At 43.6% G+C, this 15729-nt stretch overlaps 1 protein-coding gene across 14 annotated transcripts in view; it reads right to left on the minus strand.

Moving 5' to 3' along the window:
- Window positions 1-11699, minus strand: part of LMO7 (LIM domain 7) — a 203622-nt gene extending 191923 nt beyond the window's left edge. For 3 of the 14 annotated variants that reach the window (XM_053306375.1, XM_053306369.1, XM_053306364.1), the window contains exons 1-2: window positions 11481-11697; window positions 10964-11070 (exon numbers count right to left, since the gene is read on the minus strand). In XM_053306375.1, coding sequence (XP_053162350.1) covers window positions 10964-11032 — 69 coding nt within the window. In that variant the 5' untranslated portion in view covers window positions 11033-11070; window positions 11481-11697. Of the gene's footprint in view, window positions 1-10963; window positions 11071-11480 lie in introns of those variants that run through there. The other 11 variants (XM_053306366.1, XM_053306362.1, XM_053306374.1 and 8 more) reach the window with 9 other exon arrangements.
- Between the last annotated feature and the right edge of the window lie 4030 nt (window positions 11700-15729).

Consider the following 15729-nt stretch of genomic DNA (forward strand, 5'->3'; position numbering starts at 1 on the left):
TCACTTGGTTGTTAAAAAGCAGGTCACAAGGGCATTTTCCTAATGAATAAGCTGGGTATGCTATTTGCTCAGCATGCATTTTCAGCAGACAGGGACAGTCAAAGCTGTTTGTTCCTTTCTCAACTTCATAAAGCTAGAGAACACACTGCAGCGGTGCTGAGAATTTTGAGTTCTTACTCATCAATATTTACAGCCACCTCTTATTTGCCTTCAAAGATTTCAACCAGTACAATTAATTTTGCTTATTTAGGGCCATTAATGTTCTGATCTATCAGGAGGGTTTGGGAGATTTTGATATGGAAAGTCAATTTCATGATATCAGGATCCGCAGCATGACCCTAAAGTAATGACCTGGTCACAGGCCTAGCCTTTGCAAACCTGACTTTCCCAATTTCTCCCTTGCCAGCATATACATGCATCTCTCCTGAACTTCAAAATACAGGTCCTCCATGCCAGGCACAATGTGAAGGGGTGCAAGGGGGGTGCCCAGGGGTCCCAAACCAGCAAGTTCCCATAACAGTGCCACTGAACATGACATGAGAGGGGGACCTTTTTCTGTGGTGGTTCCCACCACCATGTGAAACTCCCTCTTGCAGGAAACAAGATTAGCCACCTCCCCACCTTGTTCCTTCAGTACCTAACACACAAGCAGCAGAAGAGGGGGTGAGTGCATTCCAACTAGCATCTTGTCCCTGTGCCAACCCCCCACTGCAAGACTTGTGTGTTAACTTGAAGGAAAGGCACTTTTCCACATACTCAGAGTGCTTTTATCTATCATCATACATGTGCGAGCGCGTGCATACACCCCCCCCCCACATTTCCCTATGGGCTCACCTGTTTATTTTTAGGATGGGAATATTAATGAGAAATACATCATTTTCCATTTAGAAAGCTAAAATCTGCAGCAAAGACCAGCCCTGAAATGCATTTTTACACTTCTGTGCCAACCCCCAATATTTTCTTCTAAGTATTAGTCTTTAAGAGTATTTGGTCTTAATAAATGGTCTAAGCATTTATTTGTTAAAGGAGGATCTTTCATCTTGCTGCTGTTAATGTTCTTTTCTCTTGATGCATTTAGCAGGCGGTGGAGTGTTACTGGGATTTTATTTTTGATTATTATATTGTTTTAAGCTATTAACTGCTCTGGATACCCTCATGTTGAGTGGGGGAAATGGGATATAGGTTTTAAAAACTATGTGGAAAACTAGAATACTAGCTTTCTGTGTGCAGGACAATTTTTGTATGGATAAGAATTCAGTTATACAATTCCCCTCAGGGCAGAAATCATACAGTAAGAGTTGGCACCAGGCAATTCTGCTCATCATGTAGCTCAGTTTTATTGCACTACCCAAGTTAACTAGAACCCAAGGGTGAAATCAGGGTCCAGAAGCACTCCCAAGCTACGTACCTGTTCCTTTAGGGGGAGTGCAACCCCATCCAGAATAGGAAATTCCACCACATACCTGAGATTATAACCCTTCACCATTAGTACCTCTGTCTTGTTTTGATTCAGCTTTAATTTATTATTCCCTATCCCATTGCTGCCTGAAGACAGACATTTATGGGATCTTTGCCACTTCCTGATGATGATGTCATGGAAAAATAGATTTTGGTGTCATCAGCATATTGATAACACCCTGTTCCAAATCCCAATGATCTCACCCAGCTGTTTCATGAAGATGTTAAAAAAGATTTAGTGATAGGATGAAGCTCTGAACGACACCATCCAATAGCTCTCATTTCACAGAACAACTATCCTCAAGTGACACCATCTGAAATCTGCCCAAGAAATAGGAATGGAACCATGACCAAGAAGTACCCTCTATTCCCAAGTTGCGCAGACAATTGAGGATACCATGGTTGACGATATCTAAAAGCCACTGAGAGATCCAAAAGAATCAACCAAGTTACAGTCCCTCTGCCAATTCTTTAGTATAGATAATTCATCAGGCCGACCAAGCTGTCACAACCCCATAGCCTGCTGTAAAACCAGTTTGAAATGTGCCTAGATCTATACAAGTTAATTTAGCACAGCCCATCATGCTTCTTTTCTTTTACAATTAGCATTGTTTCCTTGTTATTTTCTTCTCCCAAAATTCATGCTGATATGGTTACCAGGTACACAGTTACAACTTACATCTACAAAATGTGAAATATTTTCAAGAAGATGTTGCAATCTGAAATCCAGCACATTCAGATGCATCAAGTGCCCTTTATCAAGTTTAAGTCAATAGTGGATGGTAAGTGCCCAGCATTCTTGGGACACACAGAGGTGTTCAGTTTCAGTGGATGTTTTGACAGCTCACCATATTTATGCAAAAGTCTTTGCAGAATCACAATACAGTAATCTTTGCATTAAGTTTAACAATTAATTATTTTGAGATTTGTGTGTCAAGGATGGATTATTTCCATTGCATACAACTGAACTTCCAAAACCTGCCAGTCAGCTTCAACAGGAGAAATTAGATTCCCTTAGGTGTTTTTGGTTTTGTCTGTTTTTTGGTCTTTCCAGCATCCCCAGCAAACATGCCAATATCAAGTTCTCCAAAGGTATAAGAACTTCCAGTTGCTAGACCTGAATGCAAGTGCATACACATCTAACTTAAGAAGCCTTCACATATATAGTGCTACATGCGATACTAAAGCTTTCATGTAACTATTTTTTGCACACATGAATGTATACTGGAAGACACACACACACACCCCAGTTTTTAAACTGAATGTGTATTTTTCGACTAGACAGTATGTTAGGCTGGCTTAAGCAAACTATTTTAAGCCTCATATTTCAGAATGATCTTAGGGCTATATTGAGATAATTTGTGAACAAGTGTTTTTCACACAGCAGGAGTTTACTGCAAGTTTGAATTTGTCCAAAAAAACCGACACAAAAAGTGAATTTTTACACTCTGGATATAAATCGAGCTACACTCTATCACACAATGAAAAACCCAAATTGTGTGTGAAGTATTCCCTGATAGCTCACAGGGACTTCAGGGTAAATTGTCGTAATGTTTTAACCTTTTTATTTGCTGTTTTTATTGTTTAGTCACCGCCCAAAGACTTGCTAAATAAATAAATACTCTGGCCGATACACACACCTTCCATTCCGGAACACCCAAAAACTCAACTACAATCCTTTGGAACAGAGAATCCTGACAGCAAACCTTTAAATGCCTGCCGTGTCCCCACTTTTGCCTCTTATGTCCGATTATCTGAACACTTCTGGTTACTTGACATCTTACAAAATATCATTCCAGAAGCCCCATCTCACACAAAGAAATGGAAGACAAAACAAATGGCTTTTTCAAAATACAAGACAACATTGTATCTAAAGCCATCGTTCTTACTTCATAGCTATAGTGATTAAAGGTAGTTCTAAGATACATTTCTTAACCGATGTCGGCACATCATTAGGGAACTGCCTCCCCAATTTATTGTGTCTTCTTATTACTGGGTTACAACACATATAGATATAGTGCTCTGTTTTGCATGTTTACTTAGTAGTAAGTTCTACTCTGTCCAATAATGCTTACTTCCCAATAACCATTTATGACTACAACCTTAATTGCCTTGCTAGCCAAATCCACCTAGTTCAACAGCAGCCAGACAAATGGGCTGGAAATTCACGAACAGGGCAAGAATGTTATGGTCTTCCCCAGAACCAAGATGGTCAGCTTAAGTAGGAGATTTTGTGTGAGCCTTAGGAATAGCAAGATGGTCCTGCCACCTTCTGTCATTGGAGCAGCTCTTTGCCAAGTGGTAGCACAATCATCACTGAGCAAAAAGCCAGCACAAGATTGTTCTCTGCTGCTGCCCCTTCCTTATCCAGCATGCAATTTCCTAACTCCCTTGTCAGGCTAGTAAGCAAGCCTTAAGTAATAAAAATGTTCCATGGAGCATTTTCTGTACTTTACAGATTGTAAAATACTGTACACTTATAGAACACTCCCTGTACTCTATGATCCTTACATTATTTCCTCTTCCTTTTTTTCATATCATTCTGTCACCTACATGCAGGGAAGGTAGGAGGTTGCATACTGGGCCAAGCAGCAGCGGCAAGTGTTCCTGCCTCAGGGAAGGAGGGTGTGGATGTTGCACATATGTGTGTGCATGCACCTAGGGAAGTGGCTGTGGTTGTTGCAGCTGTATAAACAAACAAGTTGTTCTTGTAGAATTAGTCAGCCTACTTTCCTTTAACTGTCTCTACATCTGGGCGCTTTCCAAATTAGCCGCTCAAAAGCGGTTAAATGCCTTGTTCTGGCAAATCACATTCAAAACGTAAAACCTGCAGGAGGAACAGTCTCACACAAACTTACAACCCGAAAAAACAACACCTTTTTTACACCGGATATACAATTTCCTAGCTCTATATCGCAGTGATTAAATTCAAAACAAGGCATTGGAAATGTGAATGGCATCCTGCTGTCTGCGTAGGGACTGCCATGTCACAACACAGGAAGTGTGGAAGCACACTTCTGAGATCCGACATGACCCTGTTGCAGGGTCTAATCTGGCCAGCGCCCTGGACTAAATTTGGTGCAAATCAAAGTCCACAGGTAAGATCTCTTGCATCTCAAATGTTCATGTGTCCACCATCTTGGATCAGGGTGGATGACATCATCCCAAACTATGCCAATGAGGTGTCCCTGTGTGTCACTCAATGCAACTGTACCCAATTTGGTTCAAATGGGTTAGGCAGTCCACAAATTAGCCCACTTGTGCCTCAGATGTTCACGCAGCCACCATCTTGAATTGGAGTGGGTGACATCATCACATACCATGCCCTTAGGGCATTGCTATGAGCTGTAGCAAAGTTGGTTCAAATTGGTTAAGTGGTTCACAAGTTAGCCCATTTGTGCCTCAAAAGTTTATGCATCCACCATCTTGGATCGGGGTGGATGGCATCATTACAAACTATGTCGTTTAGTTGTCCCTACAACTGTACCCAGTTTGGTTCATATTGATCCAGGCATTGAGAAGTTGATGGCGGGGGGGGGGCACACACACAGAATGCCAGGTGATCTCATAAACCTACTGGTAAGTAGGCTAATAAAAAAGTGACATGCAGTGAAGCATCTGGTGCATGCTAAAGTCCTGGCACTTCTGCCATGAATTCTATGGAGCTTACTCCCAAACAGGCATGCATAGGATTGGCCCAATCCATCTTCTGAGTGCAGAGGCATTAGTGCACACTAAGGGATGTACAACTTTATCCATCCTGCCTATTAAATGCACACATGCAGATGCCCTTCATGCATACTGCAGTGTATACAGAGTTCTTGATCAGAGCAAGAGTCTCTTTTAAATCAAAACTATCATCTTAAATAAAAATACATTTACATTTTCAACATACTAACTACACCCTTTTAAAAACATATATACTTGAAGTTCTAGGAGAGACTGTACAAGACAGTGTGACAACTTACCAATGTGAAATTATTTTTTGCAATTCAGTTTTTGTAGTGTTGAATTTAAAAACATATGCTTATTCACCTGAACTATACTGTGAAAATAATCTCTGTACACTAACTTTAAAAAAAAATGCGTGGAACTGGTTTACATTCACAATTTTATTGCTGTATCCACCTGTGTGTTACTGCCAGCAGAGGAGAAAACCTATTGTTTGAGTACTATTATTACCATATGTTAACATGCAAGAAGATTTTGGTTTTGATTATATTTTCAAAGTGCATTTTCACCATTGCCAAGGATATCATCTTGTATCAACTGCACTGGCTCAAGAGTGACCCTCAAGACAAATGCGCCAGTGGTAGCCAACACAAGACAGACATCTAGCTTATTTAACTGAGACTGTATACAAATAAAAATAGTTCAGTACAAAATACAATGGCCAGTATTATGAGACCTTTATATAGATCTATGGTGCAGCCACATTTTGAAAAACATTCCAGATGGATAAACTAGCAGTGGAAAAAGGTACAAAAAAGAGCAACTAACTATTAAGAGGTTGCAGCAAAGGTTAAATCATCCTGGGGTTTTAGTGTAGAAAAATGTGATAAGCGTTACAAATACTAGAACAGAGGTTTACTAAACAAAGCTAATGGGCAACAGAAATTTTAGAATTTTCTATAGGATGTGTTGATGGCCCCTGGTTTAGATGACTTCTTAAGAGTGAGGCTTATTCTCTATAATGTGCCCATCATTAGCTACCATATTTAAATGGAACTTTTATGTTCAGAGGCAGTATGCCTCCAGGTACCAGATAGACAAAAAGCAAAGGAAGAACGTTATCATCATACAGTATGCTGTTTGTGAGCCTTCCAAAGCTATTGGCTCAACACTATCAGAAACAAGACAGACCCTTCATACGATTCTGTAGGGAAGTTTTTATTTCTTTAACTGAAAGTTATTTCAAGTCCCAAAATTAGAGGATTGCATGAACAGACCGGAATGTGGATTTGGTAGAAAAATCTCTATCCCATTATTTACTATCAAAGCCTCAAACACCCAGCTCCAGCACTCATACATAAACACACACCAAAAAACAAACAAAAAAAAAAAAACCCAACCCACAATAGTACTTTAGAACTAGAAACACATGCAGTTCACTTTGTAGCCTTATTGAAGACATCTCCAGTGCAACTTCATTTCCTGGTATGCACGGTATATGCCTACAAGGCAAGAAGCACAGCAAGTTCATTCCTCAGTTAATTCTTCTTGCACTCGTTGGGCACTTGTTCAGACACACTGTTACAGCAAGACTGGAGAGGTCTCATTTCCCGCTGGATGGGTCCCTGCTAAGTTCTTCAGCAATGTACAGTGGAATTTCTATTGTAGCTTCCTACTCAAACTGCTGGAGGGAGGAGCTACAATGATGTTATAGCCAAGGAGATTCCAGACCCCCTAGTAGCTTGGCCAAGGATTATCTGGACTTCCATGTTGAAGTTGGCTATCCAAGACTAAATTCAACTCATTAACCATCCACAGAGCATTAAATTACATTAACAGAAGACCACAACCTCTACTGTTATGCGAGATTGTATATGCAACAAGTAGAAAACAAGAACAGGGAGTCTGCAACAAGCAACAGACATCTGTCAGATTGCAAGTGCATTTAAAGTTAGACACAGATCGTCAAAGTGAGTTAACTATGCTCACAACCTTCAGGAGAAAAGGGGGAAGTCCAAGAGTCATTAACTTATATGGCCCACAGGAAGATTCCTCCCTTGCCCTAAAATAGAACAAGCACCAACTTCCTGAGGGTGAAAGCAAAATCTGATTGAGCGGCTAGGGATAACACTTTTCACTGAAGATTTATTGTCCCATTCTACCCTGTACAATATTCCTGTTTCCAAGCCCTACAAAGTCATGAGTTAAAAGTGAAGTGAAAATTTAACTTTGTGTCTTCAAGAATGTTCTTGAAACAGTCTGTTCTACAGAATATTCATTTCAAAAGTTGGATGCAACTTAAAGCATAATTACAGGATTCTCTCCAAATGCACCCTCCCCACCCCAATCGCATATTAATACTATAAACCAACAGAGATGTAAGAGCCTCACATTTGTTCTGCAATATGTTTTTCCACTCTCCACTGATACAAAATTACTGTTTTGCCAACAGATAAATGTATGTGCCTAGCACTGATGCTAAAATATATCTGGAGCTAATCTTCTAACACCTTTAATACTTAATATGCAATAAATATATACTATAGTGATGAGCAACACAACCAGAAAGAGAAACAAGCACTATATTGATTTATTGAAACCAGGAATGCCTATCAGCCCTGAAGCAATTTTATCTGGGTACTGGCAGCTTTACCAGTTTTTAATTACATACAGCAAAAGGCTAACCAACAGTCTCACTTTTAAATAAGAGGGGAAAGATTTTCAAGTAACAAGATCCTAAAGTGTGTCTGACTTGAAGCAATCGAATTTGCAGTGACAAAGGAAATTTTCCTGTTTTATTATTTTAGCAGCTAGGGTATCTTATGCCAAATATTGGGAACCTTCTAGGTTTATTAAATGGCAGGAATTTGTTTTAGATAAGCTAATGTGTTAAGTCTATATTGAACAAGGGATATGCAAGTTTAACTGATCTGAAAAACTGTGATTCTTTATAATCTGTAGGATTACTAAATTGTTGCAAGAGGCAATCATTTTCTTTGTTATGATTTTGCACCAACATATCCTGTACAGAATTAAATGTTTTTTAAAAATAAAACTTGGGCAGAAAAGTCATGTTTAGCTCTAAAATGGACATCCTCTATTCTTGAATCTTCTTTCTCTGCATGTTTTGTAATAAATACCCCATCTAGGTCTGAGAGCATGTGCATTTTAACTGTAAAGCCCTTATTGTCAAAAAGGACCAACCATATAGCAGTTGCTTCATGAGTGGATCAGTTTGTGCAAAACTTCTGGCCTTTGAACGAACTCTGGAAGAAATGGATATTTCCTTAAAATACCGAAGTTCACCATCTCAGGTCAAATGTTATCATACAAAATGTTTCCAGACAGCTCACATATCTCCTTGGAAATGCTGTTGTGATTTACTCATTGCAGTCAACACTGATTACATACCACATTCCTGCACACCTGCTGTTTAAGGAAATCTCTTTGCATTTCTCTTGTAGGCAATAGAAACCTATAGGCTCCAAGGACTATATGCTGAGAAATTCTACTAGCCAAAAAAAGGGCAACTCGTGGGAGAATACTTACAATTCCAGCTTACCCATTTCCCGAATCAAACAAAACAAAAATGCGGGGGGGGGGGATCCAGAACATTTCCCCCCTCCTTTTTCACACTGGTGAAATGTGCTCCATAACACCTGGAACTGGGAATAGTTTTCTTAAAGAACTTGTAAGTTTCACGAGTTCATGGCAACACTTAGGCATTTCTTTCAAAACACTTCCAAAAGAACAAGAACATCAGCAACTACTGATGAATTTAGGAAGAAAGTGTTCAAAAGTTGGCTTTCAGTGAACTCAGCCATGAGCACCCCTTGTTGATTTTACAAAACAGCACCTCATTCTGTTACAAATCCTGGGTTCCAAAAAAAGGTAGACACCTTTCAGGAATCGGCTGTCAAATCTGTTTCTTTCGTATCATTCCATTATCTTTGGCAGGACTGCACCTGTTCAGGTTGATCACTGGACCTTAAGTACTGCATACAGATTGAAGTTCAGCCACAAAATATATGTTTTGTGAAGTCAAAAGGAATGCAGTACGCACGCACACCACTTTCTCTCCATGACATATGCAAGAGAACATTTAAAGGGGAAATTGAAACTGGACTGAAGGCCACTGGTTTAGTCACCTGAGCACTGCATTCTTCATTCCCTACATTCTTACTAGATAAACTGATTTAATTGCAACCTGATTGTCAAGAGGGAACCACTTTTAGCATTAGAAATCGTCCCTTCAAACGTTCAAGTTTCTAGAGCAAACTTTCAGAGAACGTACCACTTTCAGGGAGTTCAGCTATGAAATGACAGTTTTATTTAAGTGTGAAGAGTCCATACATAACACTCACTTAAGGACCAAGATAGCCCATCACTTTAAAGTTATTCTTTATTTTAAAGAGGTGTGCCTCACTCCAGAATATCTGAATCCTATGACCCTACTACAGTACTACACTACTACAGCCACCTAATGGTGCAGTGAGGAAGTAACTTGCCTAGCGAGCAAGAAGTTGCTGGTTCAAATCCCCGCTGGTATGTTTTCCCAGACTATGGAAAACACCTATATCAAGCAGCAGCAATATAGGAAGATGCTGAAAGGCATCATCTCATACTGTGCGGGAAATGACAATGGTAAGCCCCTCCTGTATTCTACCAAAGAAAACCACATGGCTCTGTGGTCGCCAGGAGTCGACATCAACTCAACCCACAACTTTATTTTATTACACTAACAGCTGATCTTATTATGTGCTTTTACTTGGAAAGCAGGGGCGTAACTACAATAGGGCAAGGGGAGACAGTTTTCTGGGGGTCCACTGCCTTGGGGAGGCCCCCAGCGGCAAGTCACATGACTGACTGCCCCAGCGGCAAGTCACATGACTGACTGCCCCAGCGGCAAACCCACCTGGGCTTCCTTCAGTTGTATTCATCCTCCAAAATTGATGTGAGTGTTAAGACCTGGAGCTACCAGAACAGCATGTCTTTCTCTAGTACCATTAAATGACTTGCATCACCCACAATTTACAAAACCTTTTAAAAAATAATTTAGGATGATGTTCTATTGTGGCACATAGGTTATACAGAGATAGAGATATATAGATATATCAATTTTACTATGTGTTTTGTTACCACTATTCAGCCTCATTTAAGTTTTCTTTACTTCATGAGCTGAGCTTCAGTGAAGGTGTGAGGGGGGCATTTTAAAATCTTGTCTCTGGACCCACCCCAACCTTGCTACGCCCTTGCTGGAAAGTAACTCCACCAACGTGACTTACTTCCAAGTAGGTGTATATGCTATTGGAGCATTCCCTTTGCCCCAGAACATGTTTTGAATGACAGAGCTCAACTCTCACAGACAGGAAAACAGTGAACCTTTTGTTTTGCTCTTTTTTAATTATATGCCAGTCACCTTGGGGGCTCTATAAAATAAAATAAAACGGCAGGGTATAAATCCCTGGAGAGATAATAAAGTGCCTCTCTGAGCATATGCTGGGCTGCCATGACCTCACCACCAAGCAGCCCCTACCACACCCACCCGCATACCTGGGATTGGGGCTATCGGCTACTAAGCAGGCTGCTCCGAGTACCAACCACTCCTCCCTTTATAGAAATCAAGCCCTCCACAAAACCCTAAGTGGCGTCCGGACCATAAAGCTTGCAGACCTAGTTTAACGAAGAACTTTGGGATCATATATCTAAAAGCGCAGAGGAATAGAAGAGGCGTAGAGAAAAAAGTCCCATCCCCCCCAACCCCCAACTTCCTACCACCACGTCCACCTGCAACTCACAGCCAGGAGTTCCCCAGCACACACTCCTTTCTCACCTCCACCCATCGGCGAGCCTCGGCAAACGCTCCGTCGCAGCCTCCCTCGGCATCTTCTCTTCCCTCCATGGCTCGAGAAGCCACAAGCCTCGCTCCGAACTGAGGTGCTGAGTTGTTGGGGCGGAGGGGGAACACAAGAGCAGCAGATAAACTGTCAGCCGCAAGTAGCTGAGAATAAGCCAGCAAGCAGCCCCTCCGGCGTTCTGCAGGGCAGTCTCCCCCCCCCCCCCGCCCTCAAGTCTCCACACACACATGAGCCAAAACTTCGACAAAACTTCCGAGCTAGAAACAGGGGGAGGGAGGCCTATTCCAAATCTTTTCCTGCCGGGAAGAAAGCGCGCAAGTCAAGGCGGGGAAACATTCCTTCTTCAAATACTTCCAATGCTCCTCACCGTTAGCTGGAGAGCAAATCTCCAAAAAAAAACCCCTCACTTCCAGTCCCTCTAAAGCGACTATTCACACACGGGAAGGTGGGGAGCAAAGGGGGTAATTAGTTTAGCCAAGCCCACCCCGGTACCTTTTCTTTCTTCTCTTCCAAACCAACCTTCGCTCTGCACTCTTTGGCTGTTGTTGCTGGAGACAGCGACGCCCAGACAGCAGAACTACTACTGCTCACAGACAGGTTGGGCCGTCCCTCCCTCGGCCTCGTTCCTCCATGCCCTGCTTTCCTTTTTCGCCCCGCTAGGAATGCTTGCCTCTGACTGGCTCTTTAGCGGTAGCAACTCCTGCGGCTTGCAAATGGTCTTGAATTACGCGGGAGGCGGAGTCTCGACTCCCACCTGGCGGCAGGTGAGAGAACGGCAGGAAAGCACAAGTGTTTTAAGCGCTTAGTGACGGGAAAACGCGAGGCATTGTGCAGCGGCGCCTCCTTTCGATGGAAAAGGCTCACGGCGGGTTTGGGGGCGCTTAGCAGACAGATAGTGTTGTGTTCAACAGCCCCAATGAGAAGACCAACAACGCTGGGTAAATCTTCTGTGACTTTATTTTCAGCTTTCTTGTTCAAGACTCCACACAACTCTGCTAGCTCTCAGCCAGCTCCAAATATATACTCTCTGGAACCAGCTGCCGACCATTACAAAGGGTGGGCTCTCTAACAATTAGCCCGTAGTTAAAATTATACAATAAAATAACATTTAATACAGCTGAAACCAATTATGGCACCGAAACCGTTAGTACCGTAATTATCCTAATAAAATGGTCTCGCGATATTTACTTGCTTGGACATAACATCCCTTCCCCCTTAGATAGCGACATAATCCTTCCAATACCTCGGGGGCCCACGCTCTCTTTTGGACCGCCGGGGAGTGTTAACAACCCTCTCTGAACTTGGCTCTGTTGCTGGGGCTGCCACAGGCTCCTGACTAGCTGATTCAACAGCCTCGGATTGCTCTTCAGTTAGTTGCTCTAGTTCGTGTGATTCCTCGAGGTCAACCACCTGTTCTTTGTCACCCTCTGGCTTACTAACCTGCCCACTTTCTTGTCCACCATCTCCATTGGTCACCCGATGCCGCAATTGCTCGGCATGACGCCTCCAGACCTGCCCAAGTTCTGTTTGTACTCTATATGAAACAGGGCCAGTCTGGTCCATTATATTACCCTTAGTCCAGGCGGGACCAGAGGCATAGTTCCTGCAGTGGACCGGCTGGCCCACTACAAAACTCTTAGGCGATGCCACCCCGATGTTTGTACCTCTATCTTCCATACGCCCTGGATCTAATTTATCCAATAGGGTGACTGGCTTTCTCCGCATGAGCACCTCTGCCGGTGACTGACCTGACATCAAGGGCATAACCCTATAAGTTAGGAGGAATTGGCACAGATGTAGTTCTAAATCCCCTGGCCCCATGCGCCTAAGCACTTCCTTTGTAGTTCTTACTAGCCTTTCTACCTGCCCATTCGTCGCTGGATGAAAAGGGGCCGAAGTTACATGCCGGATTGCATTCCTGTCCAAAAAATCCTGGAACTGAGCAGACGTAAATGTAGACGCATTGTCCGTGACCAACACATCTGGCAACCCAAAAGTACTAAATAGTTGCCTTAACTTTCTTATGGTGATAGTAGAAGTTGTGCCAGCGACTGGAAAGACTTCTAGCCATTTAGAATATGCATCAACAGCCAGCAAAAACATTGTTCCTTTGAATGGGCCTGCAAAATCCACATGGATCCTGGACCATGGTCCTCTTGCAGTATCCCACTCCCTATGTGGCAGTTGCGGCTCCTCTGGCCTCGATGCCTGACAATCCACACAACTCCCTACCCATTTTTCAACATCTAAATCCAACCTGGGCCACCAAAAATAGCTCCGTGCCAGTGCCTTAGATTTCACAATTCCCGGATGGCTAATATGTAAAACCTGCAAGACTCTCTTCCTTAGAACCTCCGGTATCACAACTCGCTGACCCCATAGTAAACAACCACGCTCTAAAGAGAGCTCATCCCTTTTTTGATGGAAAACCCTAAACTCATCTGATGGGGGCTTGACCGGCCATCCCTTCTGCACCCAACCCCGCACCCTGGTCAACATCGGGTCCCTGCCTGTTTCTCTGGCAATATCCACCGCCGTAACAGGAGGGCTGGGTAGTGCCTCTATCAACAGAACTTGATGCCCAGCCTCTTCCGGTTCCTAACGAGGGATGGGGGATCTAGATAATGCATCCGCATGACTGATAGCTGCCCCAGGACAATGGATCAAACTAAAATCATACGCCCAGCGTAACATTCGGGGTGACAGAATTTGGGGGGTCTGTTTCCCTGGCACAAAAATGCCCAGGAGGGGTTTATGATCTGACACTATGGTAAATTTCTGCCCATAGATGAAGTCATGGAACTTCTTTGTCCCTGCAATAATTGCCAACGCTTCCCGGTCTATCTGTGCATAGTTCCTTTCAGTCTTGGTCAATGACCTGGAGTAAAAAGCAATTGGCGCCTCTAACCCATTTCCCAAATCATGGCACAACACAGCCCCGACACCTACTGGGGACGCATCGCATACTAACAATATGGGTTTCCTAGGGTCAAAATGAGTCAGGATAGCTTCTGACGTTAGTAAACTTTTTACCCCTTTAAACGCCTCCTCCTGACGGGGTCCCCAATGCCACACCGTTTGTTTCTTGAGTAAGTGATGCAGCGGTTCAGCCCATGCTACTTTCTGCGGTAAAAATGTGTGATAGAAATTAAGCAACCCCAAGAACGCCTGCAGTTCCGTTTTTGAGGTGGGGCGGGGGGCCCCCCAAATAGCTTGAACTTTGGACTCAGAAGGTCTAATCCCCTCAGAAGTGACCCTGAAACCCAAAAACTCCACCTCCTCAGTATGCAAAACACATTTCTCTTTTTTTACTCGCAATCCCGCATCCTGAAACCTTTGCAACACTTCCCCCAATTTTCCAGCCAATTCCCTCTTATTTTCTGCTGAGATGAGAGCATCATCAAAATATGGCAGCACCCCATTAATTCCCTTCAAAATGCGTTCAACTAGCGCTTGAAAAATGCCAGGAGCAGCGTTCACCCCAAATTGCAACCGATTTACCCGGAACGCTCCCTTATGGGTAACTATAGCTTGGCATAGCGCTGCCTCAGATGTAACTGGCAATTGCTGATAAGCCTGAGCCAAGTCCAGTTTAGCAAAACATTTGCCTCCATGCAAGGAGGCCAACAAATGACTTACGACTAGAACTGGATAAGCATTTGCACAAATTGCCTTATTAATAGTATATTTGTAGTCTGCACATATTCGAATGTCCCCGTTAGCCTTCAACACCGTCACTATCGGTGTCTCCCAAGGGGCGGAGTCAATCAGTTCCAAAACCCCTTGGGCGACCAATCTGTCCAGTTCCTCCTCTATTTTGTCCTTCAACACAAACGGAACCCGCCGAGGCTTTAATCTGACGGGCTGTACCCCTGGATCCAAGTTGAAGGCAATAGGTTGTCCCGTATAGGTCCCCAATCCTGGCTGGAACACTTCCCTATATTTCTCACAAATGTCTTGGATAGGATCAGTCTCGACGGCATGGATGCCTGTAAAGGCAATTCCCAGTGGGTCAAACCACTGGACCCCCAACAAATTATTCCGACCCTGCTTCACGACGACCAAAGGCAGCTGTGCGGAATGACCCTTGAATTTTACATGAAACGTGCCAATTCCCATTACCGGAATATGGCGCCCCTGCATGTCACATAAAGACACTTTAAGCGCACGTAGACGGGGACGGGCAGCAGGCGAAATCTTCTGGAAGTCCCTCTGTGAGATAATCGAGTAAGACGTTCCCGAGTCAATCTCCATCGATGTAAGTGTCCCTTGTATTGATACACACACAACAAACCTCTCTGTAGCCGCCTGCACCCTAGATTCCCTTTGGCGGGCCATGGTAACCTTGGACACAGACTGGTCCCTCCACTGGCGATGACCATCACCCCGGCGCCCTTCCGCTCTCTGCCTGCAAACTTTTGCTATATGACCCCGTTTCCCACAACCGTGGCACTCAGTGTTCTTAAACGGGCACTTTGCACGCACATGGTGGTTGCCACACCCTGCACATGGGGCGGTGGAACCCTTAGTGCCCCTGCCAGTCTTTTGGCGCACCTTCCCAATGTCGTCTTCGGCCTCGCTGGAATCAGTGGCTGACTCAAGGCTTCCCTGTCTTTGTACAGCGGAGCCCCCAGCACTCACTTCGGCAGTTCTCTGCTTGAAAACCTTGACTCCCGATTCCGCAGCTTCAGATGCAAGGGCCTCCTTCAGAACTTCTGCAAGGGACAAACTCTCCTGCTTC

This window comes from Hemicordylus capensis, chromosome 3, assembly GCF_027244095.1.
Source record: "Hemicordylus capensis ecotype Gifberg chromosome 3, rHemCap1.1.pri, whole genome shotgun sequence".
Taxonomy (NCBI): Eukaryota; Metazoa; Chordata; class Lepidosauria; order Squamata; family Cordylidae; genus Hemicordylus; species Hemicordylus capensis.